The 19,348-nt window shown below is 33.9% G+C and overlaps 1 protein-coding gene across 15 annotated transcripts in view; it reads left to right on the top strand.

Annotated features, from left to right (window-relative positions):
• Positions 1 to 19,348, top strand: part of Orc4 (origin recognition complex, subunit 4) — a 50,079-nt gene that overhangs the window by 8,754 nt on the left and 21,977 nt on the right. For 12 of the 15 annotated variants that reach the window (XR_001782774.2, XR_374094.3, NR_149355.1 and 9 more), the window contains exons 2-8: positions 3,749 to 3,816; positions 6,621 to 6,697; positions 7,287 to 7,377; positions 10,527 to 10,599; positions 10,984 to 11,069; positions 14,420 to 14,468; positions 16,902 to 17,053. Coding sequence is in view for 9 of the 15 variants with exons in the window: in XM_006498066.4 (XP_006498129.1) it covers positions 3,766 to 3,816; positions 6,621 to 6,697; positions 7,287 to 7,377; positions 10,527 to 10,599; positions 10,984 to 11,069; positions 14,420 to 14,468; positions 16,902 to 17,053 (579 nt within the window). In the remaining 6 variants the exon portion in view is untranslated. Of the gene's footprint in view, positions 1 to 3,748; positions 3,817 to 6,620; positions 6,698 to 7,286; positions 7,378 to 10,526; positions 10,600 to 10,983; positions 11,070 to 11,551; positions 12,403 to 14,419; positions 14,469 to 16,901; positions 17,054 to 19,348 lie in introns of those variants that run through there. The other 3 variants (XM_030251588.1, XM_030251584.1, NM_001177313.1) reach the window with 2 other exon arrangements.

The raw sequence follows: 19,348 nt of genomic DNA, 5'->3' as shown, positions 1-19,348 counted from the left end.
AAATGAGTCATCAATCTCAAAGAAAATAAATACAACCGTAAGTTTCTTATTAAAGCTGTTGTAAAATTGTCTAACAAAAAAAGCATATACACTCAGCTTCAGGTTCTAGTCTTATCATGACAAGAAAGTCTCAGTCAGCAGCAGTGACTTGAGAAGTCAGATTACATCCACTGTCAGAAGCAAGAACCAGTGAATTAATAATGCAATGATGCTAGGGTTCAGCGCTTTTTATACTTAAACAGATCAAGAACACCAAGCCCAAAGAATTATATCTCTCACGCTGGTGGGTGTGGCTGTTTGCATGAATGAGCACATTTACATATGCACTTGACATATGTGCAAATGTGAATATATTTTAATTTGGAAATTAGGTTTGTTATAGGAAAGCAATAGCATTGCATATTTTTATGCATAAACAATATAATAGGGATTATGTGATGTTTAAGGATTTTATACATAGACAGTATAATATCTGTGAAACAAGACCATTTTTTTCCCATTATATCTGTGTCTTTGACTTTTCTTACCTAACATTTTATAAGACTTCCTATACCATTTGAAGTGTAATAGTGCCACTCCCTGGGTCAAGTGTATTCAAACGACCACACTAGCTCTAGATATTTTTCTTAATATTTATTTACAATGTCGAAAAATATTCTCGTCCTACTTTGCTATATTTTTTTTAAAATTCAAGGATCAGTGTTGTGTTTTGTCGAATGGCAGTGGGGGGGGGGGTTGCGCACTAGTTTACAAGCGTATAGTATTTCCTTCTTTAATACTAGAGGATTACATTTGGTGTCTCACAAGACTTGGTATGGGTTGGAGGGCTGACAGCAAGTAAATCTATAATAGATTTTATATTTATCAAGTTCAGACTTAGGATGTACTTACTGTTTGCCAAAATACAGTTCCAAAAGCTAAAAGTTCTTCTTGTGTCTTTGCTCTTGTTCCTATAAAGTTTTGCTTGGGTTTTTTTTTTGGGGGGGGGGCGGGGGAGTTTAAATAAGAACTTCAACTGGTAACGGAACCTGCTTAAAAATGTGTGGCGGTAGGGAAACATTCTATATTCCTATCATTAGATCTCAAGTTTTGTATTTGTCCCAGAACTACCTAGTAGAGGCTACTGAAGTTGGTTGGTTGTCTTCCTGGCAATTAGGCTTTCTGGTAAAGTTCTAGTTAAATCATGTTAAAGTACTTTTTTCTGAAGACAAGTTCTGTTAAGTACTGCAACATATTCTGTGATTATCTTACTTCTAGAGAATATGCCTGCCACAGAAAGGTAGTTTTTCTGAGTGATATTAGTAGAATTCCTGAAGATTAGTTTAAGAAAGTGTTTAGACTTCTAAAGTGTAAGGCTTGGTTTTTCTGTAAGTTTTTGTTTGTTTGGTTGGTTGGTTGGTTGGTTGGTTTGGTTTGGTGGTTGGTTGGTTGTTTTGGTTTGGTTTGGTTTCGTTTTGGTTTTCAAGACAGTTTCTCTGTAGCCTTGGTCATGGAACTCCTTTTGTAGACCAGGCTATCTTCAAGTTCAGGGATCCATCTGCTTCAGCCTATCTAGTGCTGAAAGTAAGGTGTGCACCACCATGCCAGGCTAACCTCTTTACACCAAGAGCATTCAAGCTGACCTGAAACCATCTTTATTCCAGTTTCTGCTCTTGCTCTATTACATTGAAATCCTAAATATCTGCCAGTGTTTCTCCATGTAGGAAGAAATTGTTTACCTTGTTACCGTAGTATTCTTGCACTAACAGTTGTTTTCAATGTATTTGCAGAGTTATTGAGCTATGCTGGTCATTGACACATTTCAGAGGTGTCATGTAGAACTGTTTCTTCATCAGATCTCCTGGTGTCACCAAGAAAAACAGCAGTAGGATGTTTGTTTTGGGAATCTCCTAGACAGCCCTGGCCAATAATTCAAAAGAGAATTTCTCTTGTCTGCTATTGGGGTTTCATTAGATGGTCTTTGGCTCTTGGGAGTACTGTCAGCACAGTTGAACATTTTTAACCAAGCACGTGAAAGAGTTGTATAATAAGATACCGATGAAAGAAATTGAAAAAGAGGCCAGAAGACCACAGGATCTTCATGCTCATAGATTGTTAAGATTATGATAGTGAAAATTGCCTTTCTACCCAAAGCCATCTACAGTTCAACACAATCCTCATCCAAATTCCAACACAATTCTTCACTGAAATTGAATTAACAATTTTCTGCCTCATGGAAGTGCATACACACTCCTACAGACAGGATAGCCAAAACAATCCTGAATTTAAAAAAAGAATGCTAAGGTATATCGCATATTTCAGGTAGTACAGTGTGGTATTGGCTTGAAAGCATACACATTGACAAATGGAGTCAAATTTGAGACCCACTTCTAAGTACGTACAACTATAGGCTTAATTTTTACAAAGAAGCTAATAATACAACATTGGAATAATACAACGTTGGAGAAAACACAGCATAGCAGTAAGCTATGCTGGATGTAGAATAATGCAAATAGATCCATATTTATCAACACAAACAGAACTCAACCCCAAATGGATCAAGGACCCCAGCAAAAGACCAGACAACCCTGATTTTGATTGAATTATTTGGCACAGGGATTGACTTTCTGAGCAGGATACCAATAATATTAGCATACGTGCTAAGACTAACACACTATCCCTAAGTGTCTAGTAGAACTTATATCTAATTGGACTTAGGACACGAATTATTTTAGCTTGTATCTCTCACTGAAAGCTTTTCTTTCTACTTCAACTATTGTAGGTAGTTTTGGTGGCTACAGTATATAAGACGGCATCCATAGTCTTCTGGATTTAAAAAGGTTTCCATTGATAAATCAGCTATTGTTGTGATATATTTCTATCATAATTAACATGTGGTTGTCTTGATTTGTTTCTTACTGCTTTCAGTACTCTCTTTGTTCTGTTTAATGTTTTAACCATAATATGCCATAAGGACCTCTTTTCTAGTATTACTTGGTGTTCTGTATACTTCTTGTGTCTGAATATCTTTCCTTAATTTGGGGAGATTTTCTTTAATCTTGTTTGTTTGTTTGTTTTTAGACCTGAATTATTTTGATTTTGAGTTCTCTTTCATCTATGTCTGTAATTTAAGATTAGATCTTTTCATGGTGTTCCACTGTTCTTGTGTGGTGTCAACATTTCCCAACCCCCTCATTTTCTTTGCCTGAATCGTTCAAGCCTTAAATTCTGATAATTCTGTGTTTTTCCTGTTCTAGTGTACTAGAAAGACTTTCCCTGGGTTTTCTACTTGGCTATTAAGTTTTTCATTTCCATCTTTCTCTTTGCTGAATTCCTGAGTTGTCTTTGTCATTTTATTCACCCATATACTGTGTTTTCTTGAACTAAGATATTAATTAATTAAACCTTATTGTGTAGGTTATGTGGTGGTCTCACATAGAAAAAAAATGGAAGATGTACTGTAAAGAATGGTTCCAGTTGGATGGATGGGTAGGAGAAACATTTTGTATGAAAGAAAAATATTTGAGTTGTTCATTTATGGAGAAGCGGGGAGGGGGAGTAATCAGGAAAGCCAGATGAATGAGAGTGCCAAGTAAGCTTGTTCATGAACCAATAAAAGCAGTTGTAGGTTTGTCATTTGAAAATTTTAGACATTTTTAATATTTAAGAACTTGTATTTGACTCTGTAAATGTAGTTTTTAAATTATCTTTTAAAACAGATGTTTATTCACCCTATTTTCTTTTTCTTTTTCTTTTTTTTTTTTTTTAGGATTTGAATTAATCGAGATGAGCAGTCGTAAAACCAAGAGTAATGCACATGCAGAGTGTCTTTCACAGGTTAGTATATATGTTCCTTAATCTAAAAGCCTGCACCTTAATCTCAAAATCTTGCTAAAGGTGATCAGAAAAATGATCATCTTTTTAATCTGATTTTTTTTTCTTAGCACTTTTCTAGTGGAGATAGCTTTACAAGTTGGAAAAATCAATGGGTAGAAACAAATCTCTAAATTGTAAAATTAAATGTGAAATGATACATTGTGTTTTTACTATTGAAGTTATTGAAGGCTTCTGTTCCATGAACTTGTTGATTTCTGGGGGTGCTGTGTAACTTCACTCCTTTTATTTGGATAGTTGAATCCTAACCTTTACTGTGTCTTTCTAAAATAGTCCGTTTTAAGTTTAGTTAAATAGTAACATACAAGGCTTGCACCCCTTCTATTGAATATATTCTTCTCTCTCTCTCTCTCTCTCTCTCTCTCTCTCTCTCTCTTTCTTTCTTTCTTTTTTTCTCTGTGTAGCCCTGGCTGTCCTGGAACTCACTCTGTAGACCAGGCTGGCCTTGAACTCAGAAATTTGCCTGCCTTTGCCTCCAAGTGCTGGGATTAAAGGTGTGCGCCACCACACCCGGCCTATTAAATATATTAAGTATTTTTATTCTTTTAGATGCTGTTTTATGTGAACTATTTTCTTAATTTCGTCTTTGTTTTGGTCATTGTTTATAGAAATATGGTTAATGTAATAAATAGTTTTTTAGTTTATTTTGGAATGCTTTATGTTCAATGTTGTGTCATCTTTAAATAGAAATTTTATTTTCTCTTTTCAGTTTGAATATGCTTGCTCCTTCCTTCCTTCCTTCCTTCCTTCCTTCCTTTCTTATTTTTCTTTAAGGAGAGCTATGGCAGTGGAAAGGGCAGCACTAGGAATATCCCCAGAGGTTTGAGCATGCTAACATGCTAGAAGAGTACTGTTCTAAGCTACAAGATTCAGATGGCAAAAGGAAAACAGACTGTCACCATACTTTGCTGATACCCTTTACCAATCTGAGCAAGTCTTTTTATATTTTTAGTTTGTTGAGGTTTTTAATATTAAATGTTTGTTATTATCTTAAGCATGCTAAGTGTGTAGATATGTGTGTTTTCCATATGAAGTCTACAATCTGATAGGTAATTGCCATGCTAATTCTACCCTAACTTGGATCTGCATTGACCTCAGCCACATTACTTTTAAAAAGCAATGTTAAATTTGAAAGACTTAAAAACACTTTTTTTTTCTTAAATACATGTATATGTGTTAGATATGTGTCTCTAGGCCAGTAAGGGTTGCTAAGTATCCTCCTCTGTCATTCTCCAAGATATTATTAAATGAGGTCTCTTGCTGGACATAGATCTTGCCAGTTGGCTAGACTGACTGGGCAGCAAGCTCCATAGTCTCCCATCTCCACTTTCCAGGTCTGGAGTTACTGGCATGAGCTTGTTGTGCCAGGCATTTTATGTAGGTGTTGAGAATCTGAACTTAGCTTCAGCACAGCAAACAATTTATCAACTGAGCTATCTGCTCAATCTTGACCTCATTTTTCTTTTTTAAGAAAAATTACTGCTTAAAAGATAAGAAAGATAAGGAGCTCTTTTTTTTTTTTTTTTGTATGTAAAGTGGACGGTTCTTCCAATTAATATTATATTAACCTTGTGGATGATAGATATAATTCATTGATTCTTTAGATGTCTAAAAATCCATTTTAGTGATTAATGGGAATCAACTATTACTCATATAATTCCTATATTGTATTATAGATAATACTGCTTTAATCTTCAAAATAGGCCTGACAGAAAAGTGTTAATTCTCTATTTAGATGTTTAGATCTGAAAAAGACTTGATCTTTTAATGTTGACTTAAATGACTCCTTTGACACTAATTCCATTATTTGTGCTTCATCTAAAATAATAAACATGAATCATTAACTTTATCCTTTTATATGTGTTTAAAAAAATAACCCTCACTATATCTTTGGTACTTTTAGACTCTGAAAGCAGAGTCTAGACTTCTAGACTCTGTCTTGAAGCAGCAAAGAATGCTACAGTCTTTATTCCAGCACATTTGTTCAGGTCTTAGACAGCTACCTAAGGATTGTCCTTGAATGATTACTCTAGTAGCACCAGATCCAGAAAAGGAATAATGGTTTTAAGGTTTTTCTTCTTTTAATTCATGTATTTATTTTTGCAGTTATGGTGACAGAAACCAGGGTCTGAACATATATACTAGGCAGTATGTCTGTCATGGAACTACATCCCTGGGTCTAATTCTTTATTCTATAGTCTAGTTAAATGTCGTTTCTTACACATAATTAAATACTGGCTTGTAGATTGAACTAGTTTTGTTTTGTAGTTTGTTATTTGAATTTATATTTCTGCCTTTTTTGCAGTGACTTTTAAGCTGTGAATAGTAACCTTGTAGTGTTTCTGTGCTCAGAATCTAATGGATATTTAAACCTACACAGATCTCCAAGCTTAGTTTCCTGTGGAATCTTGACCTTTAGGGCAGGTGGTCCAGACTGATTGTTATGACGCCAAGACATTTTAGGAGAGACTGTGTGGTTGCACTGGCACTGTTAGGTTAGATTGCTTTGCCCGTGCACTGAAACAGCTTTTGAGTTGGTGATGTAAAGAAGTAGTTCTGCCATTCACTGACGTGACATCTCATTATTTACCTGACACTAGATAAAAGAAGAATCTATTTTTATAACTCAGAAAAATGGTGCCAGAGCAGTTAGTATTTAATTCCTGGCTGCTACAAATAAGCTTTAACATTCACTTTTATTACATGTGTAATATTTTTATTACATCTGTTCATCTTATGTTTATCAGGTACAAAGAATTTTACGTGAAAGATTTTGTCATCATAGTCCACATAGCAACCTCTTTGGAGTGCAAGTACAATACAAGTGAGTCTGATATCAGCTCCTCCATTATAAGTTCATTTTCATTTCCTCTCTGAGTTTTGAAAAGATAATATGCATTATCTTAAGTTATGATGAAGTTATGTTTTATATATAGAAACAATATTGTAAAACAGGAACACATGTAAGTACTTAATGTCTCATAATGTTATTGATAAGGACATATGGTCCCTAATACTTCTTTTGTGTTAATTACCTGCTATTATTGAAAGAATTCTGGTACTTAACACCTGGTAGCCAGCTCAGGTGATAAGGACCAAAGTGCTAGCAAAAATAATTCTCTCTAAGCCTAGAGGACCTAAAAGTTAGCTTAATTGTCCCTTATCTTCTCCCACTATGAGACCAAATGAATTCCCACTTTCCTGGATTTCCTTTTCTGGTCTCTAGAGAATCTCTAGCGGCTAATGTTCTTTTCTGTGTATTTTCTATATGCAGGAAAATTTAGATCCTTTGGGCTAGAGAGCCAAAAGGGTAAAATTAATACTGACTTTCAGGTTTAGCCTTTTAAAAGTATGACCCAATAAATTATTTCACCTTTTTTTTTTATTAATTCTGCCTTTCCGTATCATTTTAGGCATTTGATTGAGCTACTCAAAAGAACTGCTATCTATGGAGAAAGCAATTCTGTACTCATTGTTGGACCACGAGGATCAGGAAAGACCACAGTAAAAGACTTAAGTTTCTCATATATCATTGCTTTAATACACATTTGAAGTTTTTATATCAGATACACTAAAAATGTTTTTCGTTTTATTGTCTTGCAACATTCTTTGTTTTCTATTCCTTTTAAATGACAAAATCCATGCAGGTATTCTACAAAGTTAGGTTGTGGTATGGGAGTTGATCATGCTTTTTATGTTCTCTGCTTGGTATATTGCCCTATACTGGGGCAGGGATTTCAATCCTCCCATCTGCCACTGAGAGTATAAGGTCCATGCTTCCATACATACATGGGCTCTGAGGGTCCCAACTCAGGACTTCACGGGTCATCATCATACAGTGATTCCCCACAAGCATTTTTACCCCTTTTTACAGTTTTCACAGTTTTACAATTTATTTTTAACCTTCAAACAAATCTTTCATGTCAAGGTCATCAGTATTTATGTCATATTTCTCTTCTTCTGACTTAGTTAATCTCAAAAATTCTTCTCCCTCTCATCTGTTCCTTTTTACAATATACAAAACAAATACATCAACATTTGAATGTATTACTATTAAATTTTAATGTGCTAAGTTGTATAAATTGTATTTTTCTAGTATTCTGTAATAGCAAATTAATATTTTGTTCAGGCATATTATTATACCTTAAAAATAGTTAAGATAGTAAATTAAAACTGTTTCTATTTTTTAAAATAGTACATGTTGGTTCTATATTATGTAAGATGAAGAATTTTTATTTATACTACCATTTCCATTTAAAGAACATAACTTGGTAATTGACAACTTTATTACTGTTTCAAGAATTTATACATTTCTTATAAGATGTCTTACTCTAGCCTGCTTTGGTCCTCCTGCTTACTTGGTATAATTTCCAATTCTTTGCCATTTGTTGTTGTTTGGTTTTTATAATTTTCTTTTGCTTTAATTTAACAACTTTTTTCAACAGAAGAACTATGTAAAATACATTTGTGGTTTTGATTGTTTTCCTTAATGTATCTACTGCCTGGGGTTATAGGCTTCCTCACAGGTGTTTTTGTTTTTGTTTTTGTTTTTCCTCTCCTTAGAATTGCAAGGATTTTGCATGAATTTTGTTTTGTGGAGAAAATCCTGGAGTGAGATTTTCTTTAGTTTTTCTTTTTTCTTTTCTTTTTGCTGTATTTAGATTATATAAGTGGCTGAGCCTCACAGAAGTCTCAGATCCCTGTGGCTTAGTAGGACATTTTATCTTTCTTTGTACCGTCTATCATAACAGTGTACAAATCAAAGGAAGCAAGCTTGTGTAGATGAGCTCAGTGGAAGAGTGCTCAGACTCTCTTGATACACTTAGGAGATAAAAAGTTTTACTAATGTCTATCCTTTAAAGGATTTGAAATGTTTTCTAATGTGTGATTCATGAATTGAAACAAAATGGCTCCCAAGTAAAATATAAATGTCAGTGAAATGTAAGAGATAGGAGGCAGCACACAATGCAATACTTTTTAAAAATACGTTGAAAGTAGTGTTGTTAGGGAGAAAGTTTGTATGAGTCACAGATGTTCTCTTGTGATAGAGTCGATCTGATTGAAAGATAGGAAAGTACTGTCTTATCTCTTATGGTTGCTTTTATTGTTTCTTCTCAGCTGAACTACTACAGAAGTCAGACAGTTGTACCCAGAGAGGTTTTTTTGTTTTTTTTTGTTTGTTTGTTTGTTTGTTTGTTTTTTTAAGAGAATCTAGATCAAGAGTACCTGTGTATAATTCCATGTGCTTAAAATCCACACATACCAAAGTTAATTTCTATGTTTACTATCCTTTTGTAAAATCTGTCTACTCTCTTTACTTATATGTACACCTAACCTCTGTTTTCCTGGACCACTTTTTTTTTTTAAATTTTATATCTTTTTTCCCCACATTTTTTATTAGATATTTTCTTCATTTACATTTCAAATGCTATCCCAAAAGTCCCCTATACCCTCCCCAAGCCCTACTCCCCTATCCACTCACTCCTACTTCTTGGCCCTGGTGCTCCCCTGTCCTGGGGCATATAAAGTTTGCAAGACCAAGGGGCCTCTTTTCTCAATGATGGCCGACTAGGCCATCTTCTGCTACATATGCAGCTAGAGACACTCACTCTGGGGGTACTGGTTAGTTCGTATTGTTGTTCCACCTATAGGGTTGCAGACCCCTTCAGCTCCTTGGGTACTTTCTCTAGCTCCTCCATTGGGGGCCCTGTGTTCTATCCATTAGATGACTGTGAGCATCCACTTCTGTATTTGCCAGGCACTGGCAAAGCCTCACAGGAGACAGCTATATCAGGGTCCCTTCAGCAAAATCTTGCTGGCATATGCAATAGTGTCTCCTGGACCATTTTTGATGTGAATAAAAGTGTTTTACATTGCCCTTAATCTTCTTCATTTACAAATTTTATATTACAATAATACATTCTCAGTATAAGTACATTTTCATAGTAATTATTATTGGTAATCTTACAATTTCATCTAACCTTTTACTAACTTTTGTATTGTTTTTTGTTTTGTTTTGTTTTTTGTTTTGTTTTGATTATTTGTTTGTGAAACAATTTCATATAGTTCAGGTTGCAGGTCATCCTGACTCTTCAATTTCTCACTCTTTGCCTTCACCTCCTGAGTGCTGGGATTACAGGCTAATTGCTGCTGCGTCCAGCTAAATTTCATCACTATGCTTTTCTATTCTTGTTCATGAGTAAATAGTTTATATTTTTCTTTTTAACTATTTGCTATTTCTTATTTCATGACAATATGCAGACTATCAACAGTGTTGCATAAAATTGACATTGGAGGACAAACCTTTTACAACTATTTAGGTTTATTTTTTTCTATAGCTTTTAACTGCTTTCAGTGGCACCTGGTAGAGAAATGTTACTGAATAGTAAAATGTACTGAGTCATAGAGATTACAAAAGAAGGTTTTATGATTGCTTCCAATGTTTATTAATAGTTTATATAAATTATTAAGATATTAAAGTTTCAGTTAGGCTTTGCCATTAGACTTAGACATAATGAATTGTATATATCTAAACCTATTAGCTATAAAGTAATTTATTTGTTTATATTTATTCTCAACATTTATGATTTTAAGAAAGAATAGCTTCATTTTATCTTTTCCAAATTAAACATTTTACACATTTTTATATTTAGTTATTAAATCATGCTTTGAAAGAACTCATGGAAATAGAAGTGAGTGAAAATGTGATACAAGTTCACTTAAATGGTGAGTATATCATTATTTTTCCATTAAGAAACAATGTGAACTAGTTTTGCATATGATGATAATAAATTCATTTGTGTTTTAAGTCTGTCTATATATTAAAAACTGTATGCCTGTTTAATGGCTTTTAGATATTAAAGGAAAGTATATATGGTAAAAGTGTATATTTTCAAATAGTTAAATAGTTTTTTTTTCTTAAATAGTGCCATCTCCAAGGAATGCTTCGATTACCATATTTTTAGAAGAAGTAATATGAAATAGCAATCTGATTATATTCTTTCTAATTAAATTTTTAAAAGCATTAGAAAATACATTTACTTGGAAAATAATCTGTGTCAAATACTTGCTTCTTTTTATTTAGACACCATTAATTGTACTCTGTTTCAGGACTCCTGCAGACAAATGAAAAAATTGCTCTGAAAGAGATCACAAGACAATTAAATCTAGACAATGTAGTTGAAGATAAAGTTTTTGTAAGTATCATTTCAGATATTTTATTTCTGGAAGGCTAGGAGAGTCATATTAGAAAGTTATGTAATATATATGTTAGAAGTTGATGTAAGATTTTTGTTAGGATAAGACTTAATGTATGGCATATTTAGTCATCAAGCTTTTTTTTATTTTGGTGGTTGTTTTTATGTATTTTTATGACTGTTTAAGTAAAAGTCTTTTTAAATCAAGACTTATGAAGTAGCGTGAGCATATTAGATACTATTTTGAATTTAAAAATGGCATCGTGGATTGACTTGTTGTTAAGAGTTGATTCCCTGTTGGTGATACTAGGCTGTCGGATCAATGAATCTCTCTCAATATCAGATTCTTTGACTAAGTATACTTACTTTGTGTATGTAACAAGATTATTCTAAAGAAGGGGCGTAAATGTCCTTTTGATTAAATACTCTGTTGGATGCTAATGTGCTGTATGAATATCTGTTACTTCATTTCCGTCACTTAGGGTATGCTGGTGTGCCTTGAAGTCTCAAAGTACCGATAGTGCTTCAGACTGTAGTGTTGGAAATGTCTCATTCAGCTGTTTACCTCACATAAATGACCTAAGGAAGACATGAGTAATCCATGTCCGAGACTCCATATGCAGATGAGATACACATTTCCCAAGTCCATTTTCTGTTTACTGCTGTGCCTGCAGTACTGTCTTTCTTATCTTACCACTCTTTGCTCTGTGCTGCAGTGATCTGAATACAGCTATGCACACACGCTTCTAGTATCTAGGAATTGCATTCTTTAAGTTAGCAACAAAAAGTTGAGCCAACTATATTTTCTCCTTTCCTGCTCTACAAACTGTTGAGAAATAAAGTCAGAGTGTTCCTTTATTAATAACTGTGTTCAACAAGAATTCCTATTAAAACTGTAGCAAATGATCTGTGGGGGGGTTAATTCTAATGTTCCTAGATGGATATATTAGTACTGTATTTGTGTAAATTCATGAAAGAGGCAGTTGTATTACAATCTCATTCCAATCACGGCTATTGTGATTATCATGAAAGTCAGTCCTTTGTATATTTAGGTCCGATATCTGTATATGCAACCAATATCAAACTGAAGATATTCAAGAAAAATAAATGCATTTATGCTAAGCTTGGACAGACTTTGGGTTTTTTTTTTGTTTGGTTTTTGGTTTTTGTTGTTGTTGTTGTTGTTGTTTTTTCCGAGGCAGGGTTTCTCTGTATAGCCCTGGCTGTCCTGGAACTCACTTTGTAGAACAGGCTGGCCTCGAACTCAGTAATCCACCTGCCTCTGCCTCCGGAGTGCTGGGATTAAAACAGTGCGCCACCACGCCCGGCTTTGTATTTTGTTTTTATATTTTTAAATAATACATTAGAAGAGCTAATAAATAATATCTAGATAATATTTTTAGGTTGCTTTCTGTTTCTTTAATATATTAATCAAAACTAATCTGGCGATAACAGGGTTAATAATCTGGCTAACTGCTTCCAGATTATAGGAACTCAAGCAGGAACAGAGGCTGGAACCATGGAGGAACTCAGGTCCATCTGCCCAGGATTAGTACTGCTCATAGTGAGCTGGGCCCCATATGTAAATTAGCAGTCAGGAAAGGGCTTTAAAAACTTGCTCATAGGCCAGTCTGATGGAAGCAGTTTTTAGTCAAGATTTTCTTTTCCAATATCTGTGTAGATTTTGGTCAAGTAGGCAAAAACTAAATATGACATCTAGTACTGCACTCTATTAAGGTATTGAGAGTAATATAGAAGTAATGGATTATGGTATGCAATTAATTTGTAAATACTATGCTATTTTACTTAGTGGGATTGATCACTTAAACATTTGGTATTTGTGTGTATGAAAAGGGGGTCCAATATCCAATCCTCCACAATAACAAGGGATGGCTATTAAAAGATTATTATCTCATAATCTCCTCTTTTTTGGAGATTAGGTCTCAAATAGAGACTGATGAGTTTGCCTGAGCTCATAAGTTTTTGTAGTCTGGACATGAAAGAACAAAAGTTGCTTAAGCCAGAACTTTACTGTGTTCATAGTCTTTGAGTAAATATATTTTATAGGTACATCATATATATTTTTCTGTGTATGTATGTACATATACTTTTTCATATATATTTGAATAAATGTGTGTGCATACTTTATGATGAGGTATAATGAACTATTGAAAAAAAACAGAAGACAACGTATCTTTGAATAAGTAATTGACTGCTGATTTCCAAACAGATTATCTCTACAAGGCAGTGTTAGTTACAGTAATTAATTGTGTAGACTCACTCATTCTTGGTATTAGCATGTGATTATTATTGTAGGTGGTTACACTTAAATCATCATGCTGAACTGGTGATTTGGCTCTGCGCTTAGACACTCTTGCTACCTAGCGTGACAACATATCAGAACCCACTTAAAGGAAGGAAAGAATGCACTCCTATAAAATGCTCTCTGCCCTCCAAATGTACATTGTGCTGCACAGACACACAAAATAATTAAGTGTAAAAAAAACTAAAAATGTTTATGTTACATAAGGTTCTTTCTGGAAAAGAAACCTATTGTGTTTCTTTTCTCTTTTTATAGTTCCTCAAATTTAAAGTTGACTTTTTCTTTAAAATACGTGATTGAGGAAGTGGATAGGTTCACCAGAAAGGTGCTTACTGCTCTTCCAGAGGAGCTGAGTTTGGATTCAAATACCTGTGTCAGTTGGTTCACAACTATGTTCTAAATCCAGGTCAGGGAGCAGTATCTCTGGCCTCTGTGCCTTCAATGTGCACATACCCACATGTGGACAAACATTCTTCCAAAATGTTTAAGTTTTTTCCAAAAGTACTTTAGATGTATTCCAAAGAAACAGATAATGTGGTAAACACAAATTGCTAAATAGGCGTTCTTATCTAGAAAATCGATGGTTAATATTTTAAGCAAACTCCCCAGTTTGGATCTGATTTTAACCCATGTTAAGTTTTTTGCTGGTGTAAATTAATTTGAGACTAGAAAGAAAGTGTTGTGTTTAAAGATATAAAGTGGAATATATTTCTAGTCCTCAGCTATATTTAGAATCTAGCAATCCTCCAGAAACTATACTGTTATCTAACATTTCTACCAGTATTATCCAGGAAAAAATAAAAAGGAAACTTCACACATGACATACTTCTATCAATTTCAGTTCTTATACTTTCCTCTCCTTTTGTATTTAAGTTACAGATAATTAATGCAGATATTCAATTGAGAATCTGTTCAATGGCTAATTTCCCAATAAAAACAATGCATAGATATGTTCTTTTGTAAATGTTTTAATATTCATTCTAATTTATTTTATTAAGCTTCGGTCTTATCTATTTTTATTGTGCAGGGAAGCTTTGCTGAAAACCTTTCATTTCTTCTGGAAGCTTTGCAAAAAGGTACATGTTAAGGATTCTTGATTTTACCTTCAGTCTTCTCTGATTATTTAAGTATTACAGATTTTTACAAAAAAATCAGAAAAAGGAAAGAAAAAGGTATGGAAGTTAAATAATTTAAATAAGTGATCTAATGGCCACTGTAATGATTCATAGAATATGATTTTTTTAAAGGGGTAAACTCAGTATCTGTGAGGTTGCTCAGCATGTAATAAGCACTTAGCACACTATCTTGACAACCTGAGTTTGCTCCTCAAAGCCAAGATGTAAAGGTGCCCTCCAACTTCCACATGCTCACCATAACACACTAGAGCATGTACACAAAGACATCATACAGACATACTAATAATTCAAATTTAAAAAGCTAAAATTGCTTACCTGTAATCACAACACTTAAGAGCTTAAGATAGGAAGAAATGGGACCGTCTCAGACAAACAATAATAAAATAAATTTTCATATTATTTGGTTATTATGGTTGTCTTGAATATAAAGATGCTATAAAAGTTACATGTTTTTGTTTTTTACCTAGGAAAAAATGTTTAAAAGATTATTCATGTATTTTCCTGGATAGGTTATAATAGGCAAAATTTTAGATTAAAAAGTACCAGGTTGAAAATATAATTGCATAAATATCTTTGAAGCATGTTTGAGAGTCCTTTATATCCAGAGTTCAAAGACAATTACAAAATTGTATCTTTGGCTAAAAGGGTCAGAAAACATCTTCAACAAAATCATAGACATGATCTTCCCTAACCTAGTGAAAGAGATGCCCATGAACATACAAGAAGCCTACAGAACTCCAAATAGACTGGATCAGAGAAGAAATTCCTCTGGACACATTATAATCAAAACACCAAATGCACAGAACAAAGATAGAATATTAAAAGCCGTAAGGGAAAATGGTCAAGTAACTTATAAGGACAGACCTATTCGAATTACACCAGACTTCTCACCAGAGACTATGAAAGCCAGAAGGTCCTGGACAAATATTATACAGACCCTAAGAGAACACAAATGCCAGCCTAGACTACTATACCCAGCAAAACTTTCAATTACCATAGATGGAGAAACCAAAGTATTCCATGACAAAACCAAATTTACTCAGTATCTTTCCATGAATCCAGCCCTTCAAAGGGTAATAAAGGGAAAACTCCAAGACAAGGAGGGAAATTACACCCTAGAAAAAGCAAGAAAGTAATCTTTCAACAAACCTAATAAGACAGCCACATGAACAGAAGAATCCCAACTCTAACAATAAAAATAACAGGAAGCAACAATTACTTTTCCTTAATATCTCTTAATATCAATGGACTCAATTCCTCAATAAAAAGACAGACTAACAGACTGTCTAATTAAACAGGACCCAACATTTTGCTGCATACAGGAAACCCACCTCAGGCACAAAAACAGACACTACCTCAGAGTAAAAGGCTGGAAAACAGTTTTCCAAGCAAATGGTCCCAAGAAACAAGCTGAAGTAGCCATTCTAATATCGAATAAAATCAGCTTCCAATCCAAAGTTATCAAAAAAGACAAGGAGGGCACTTCACACTCATCAAAGGTAAAATCTTCCAAGAGTAACTCTCAATTCTGAACATCTATGCTCCAAATGCAAGGGCAGCCACATTCATTAAAGAAACTTTAGTAAAGCTCAGAGCACACATTGCATCTCACACAATAATAGTGGGAGACATTTTTTTTTGTTTTTTTTTGTTTTGTTTTTTGTTTTTTTTGTTTTTTTTGCCAAAATTATCTTTATTCTCAGATCATTTTGTTTTATTATCGAAATAGATAAACCTCTTAATCTTTGCTTGAAAGATTTTACATAAATGTAAATTATGTATTCTTAAAGTCTTAATTTTCTATTAGAGAAGTTTCCATTCAAAGTAAAAAGAGAATGTATTGAGTCCTACTGAACGTTTCCTCCTGAATGAAATGTTAAAACTTGGATTAAAAAGAATTATTGTGGGTTTTTTTACCTTGTTTTTTAAATTACACTTTATATTCTAGATGGTGTTTGTAGAGATAACTTAAATGGCTGAAAATTTGTCTTATGAAACAGTTTTTATTCATTAGTGACTCCTAGAGTGTTTGATAATACTGAAAAATTGTAATTATTATTATTTTTTTATTTATTATTGTAATTATTAAGGAACTACATTTTCATAATTATAAAACTATGTTGCAAATTAATTTTCTCAATTTATTTCATCAAACTGCTAGACTCCTGTAAACTGCTTTACAACAATGGCCATCTTTGTCCTGAGTCTAACTTCTTATGTAGAAGTAAGCCTGCATGTGTAAATGCCCTGCCCAGAGTAACTTACCAATGTGTGTTGACCTGAAATTTAAACTGAGGTATAACATTTTGAAAATACAAGAAAAGTTTATGTAATTTCTTGTCAATCTAAACTCTTTTTTTTTTCTTTTTTTAGGTGACCGGACTAGCAGTTGCCCAGTGATCTTCATACTGGATGAATTTGATATTTTTGCTCATCAGAAAAATCAAACACTCCTTTATAATCTTTTTGACATTTCTCAATCTGCACAGACACCAGTAGCAGTTATTGGACTTACATGTAGATTGGTAAGTCTGTGTAGATTTCAAAAATTCAATCTTCATTATACTGACATGTTATTTAACTTAATATTTTTGAAATTTATCTTTCTTCCATTCTTTATACATTAATACTGCTTTCCAGTTGAGGTAAACAAGAAAAGATTGCTACATGTTCTATAAACTATGATTTTAGTCCTACCAGTGAAATGGAATAAAACTCTAAAATACGAATTAAGTGAGATATCTACTCTGGCAAGTAAAGGATCAGTTATGTAATAGCAGTAATATTTTATACAAATTGGTAATATATTTTACTTTTTCATACAAGATTAATTTTCAATTTGGAATAAAACAGTCGAATGAATTCTTGCTTTGGCATAGGTTTTTAAATGGTCTTACCTGAATTCCTAAGTAAGGAAAATTATAGACACTTACATGAGTCTTTCTGTGTTTAACTTTTTTGCTGTTTTGTTTTTGTCTAATCCTGAGAACTAAATCTAAGACATTACACATAGTAGACAAGCACTGTTACTACTGAATTGTATTCACTATTTTGATAGCAAAATTCACTTATAAGTTGCTCTGACTGTCCTTTAACTTATTGTAAGTCTCAGAAAGATCTTGATTTTGTGATCACTCTGAGGACAGGTTACAGGATTATACTACCAGAACTATCTGTATCTACGGTGTGCACTCCTGTATACATGTAAAACTGAGAACCTTCTTTTCTCTAACTTACTGTAAATGCTATGTCTGCAAATTTCTTCACGGTTCCCATTTCCCAGCTTCTTATTTCGTAGTTTTATTTCAGGCTTGCTCATTTCTTTATTTTTTTCCTACAGCTCTTTTTCCTTTTTATAAATGTTCTTTCAGTTGGTTAATTCATCTTTTAACAATCCTCCCTCTGTTTTTTTATGAAATTTTCACTTTATTGCTTTTCTCTGAAATTTCTGTCTTTGACATGTTTTTAAATACTCTTTGGTATACTTCATGTGCTTTGAGATCATTCTTTTGTATTTATCATTGATACTTACTCTACTTATCTTCTCCCCAAATAAGAAGCTATCACCAGGCTAAAAGAAACACATCTTTCTTTAAAGAAACGGATAGGGAACTGGAGCTGAGCTTGTCAGATGGGAGGAACAAAATCAAGTCCTCAAAATATACTTATTTGCCTAAAGGGAATGGGCCTGACAACCCACTTGCAATCCCAGAAGTCTAAGACCTACCATGTATCTCTAGCGCAAGCTATCTGACCAAACTAGTCTAATTGGTGGACTTGGGGGTTAAATTGAGAATCTATGCCTCAATGAACAAGAAAGATGGGAAGCCATGATGAATACTCTTGACCTCAAACTCAGGCCTACACACATATACACACACACTCATATATATGCAAAGCATGACACATATACATAAGAAAATAATCCTTTGGGTGAAAATATCATGAAGATTTGAATTCAGACTTCAACACACATAGATGTGGGCCACTTTAAACAAGCACTGGGGAGATATATACAGAATTTTTGTGCCTTCTTAGCCAGCCTATCTAGCTAAATAAGCAACCCTTGGGCTCAGTGAGAGTCTTGCTGTTTCTGTCCTTTTTTTTGTATGTGGATGCAATAGGTATGTAAAAGGTACATGTACTGTAGCATGTATGTGAACAACAGAATAACTTTTAGGAGTCCCTTTTCTCCTTCTACCATGTGAGTCTGGGGATCAAACTAAGGACCTCAGGCTTGGTAGAAAGTGTCTTTACCTTCTGAACCGGCTCACTGTTCCTGAGAATCCCTGTCTTAAAAACTGTAAACCAGAGAGCAGTTGAGCCTAACACCCAGTCTTAACCTCTGGCCTCAAACACGTTCCATATACAAACATTCATGAGTAGCTTATGCATATTTTTCTAATTCTGTATTTCTTTTATGTTGAATCATGCTCATATATATTTATAGAAATATATATAGAGAGAGAAAAACCAAAGAATAGGTATAAAAACAGTTGCTATGTCAGCAAGAAACCCTTCTTTTTAAAATTTCACTTTAGTGTTTGCTTTTGCTTTATCATCCCTGTAGCCTTGTATTTGTAACTTCTGTCATTACTGACTAACACTGGAGCAGCTTCTCAGTTCCTTCTTTTCTCCATTCTCGGAAGCAAGATTTTTTTCTTTGCAGTTCCTTCTTACTTATTTGGAAGGTGCATGCCATGGTGGACATGTGACTGCCCAGTGGCACCTTGGAGGAGCTGGGTCTCCTCCTAGTGCCGTGGGTTCCTGGAATTGAATACAAATCCTCAGCCTTGACTTCAGGGGCCGTTTCACTCTTA

Source organism: Mus musculus, chromosome 2 (assembly GCF_000001635.26).
Source record: "Mus musculus strain C57BL/6J chromosome 2, GRCm38.p6 C57BL/6J".
In the NCBI taxonomy this organism is placed as follows: Eukaryota; Metazoa; Chordata; class Mammalia; order Rodentia; family Muridae; genus Mus; species Mus musculus.
The sequence above is the reverse complement of the archived record's forward strand: the minus strand, read 5'-3'. Positions and strand labels throughout refer to the sequence as shown.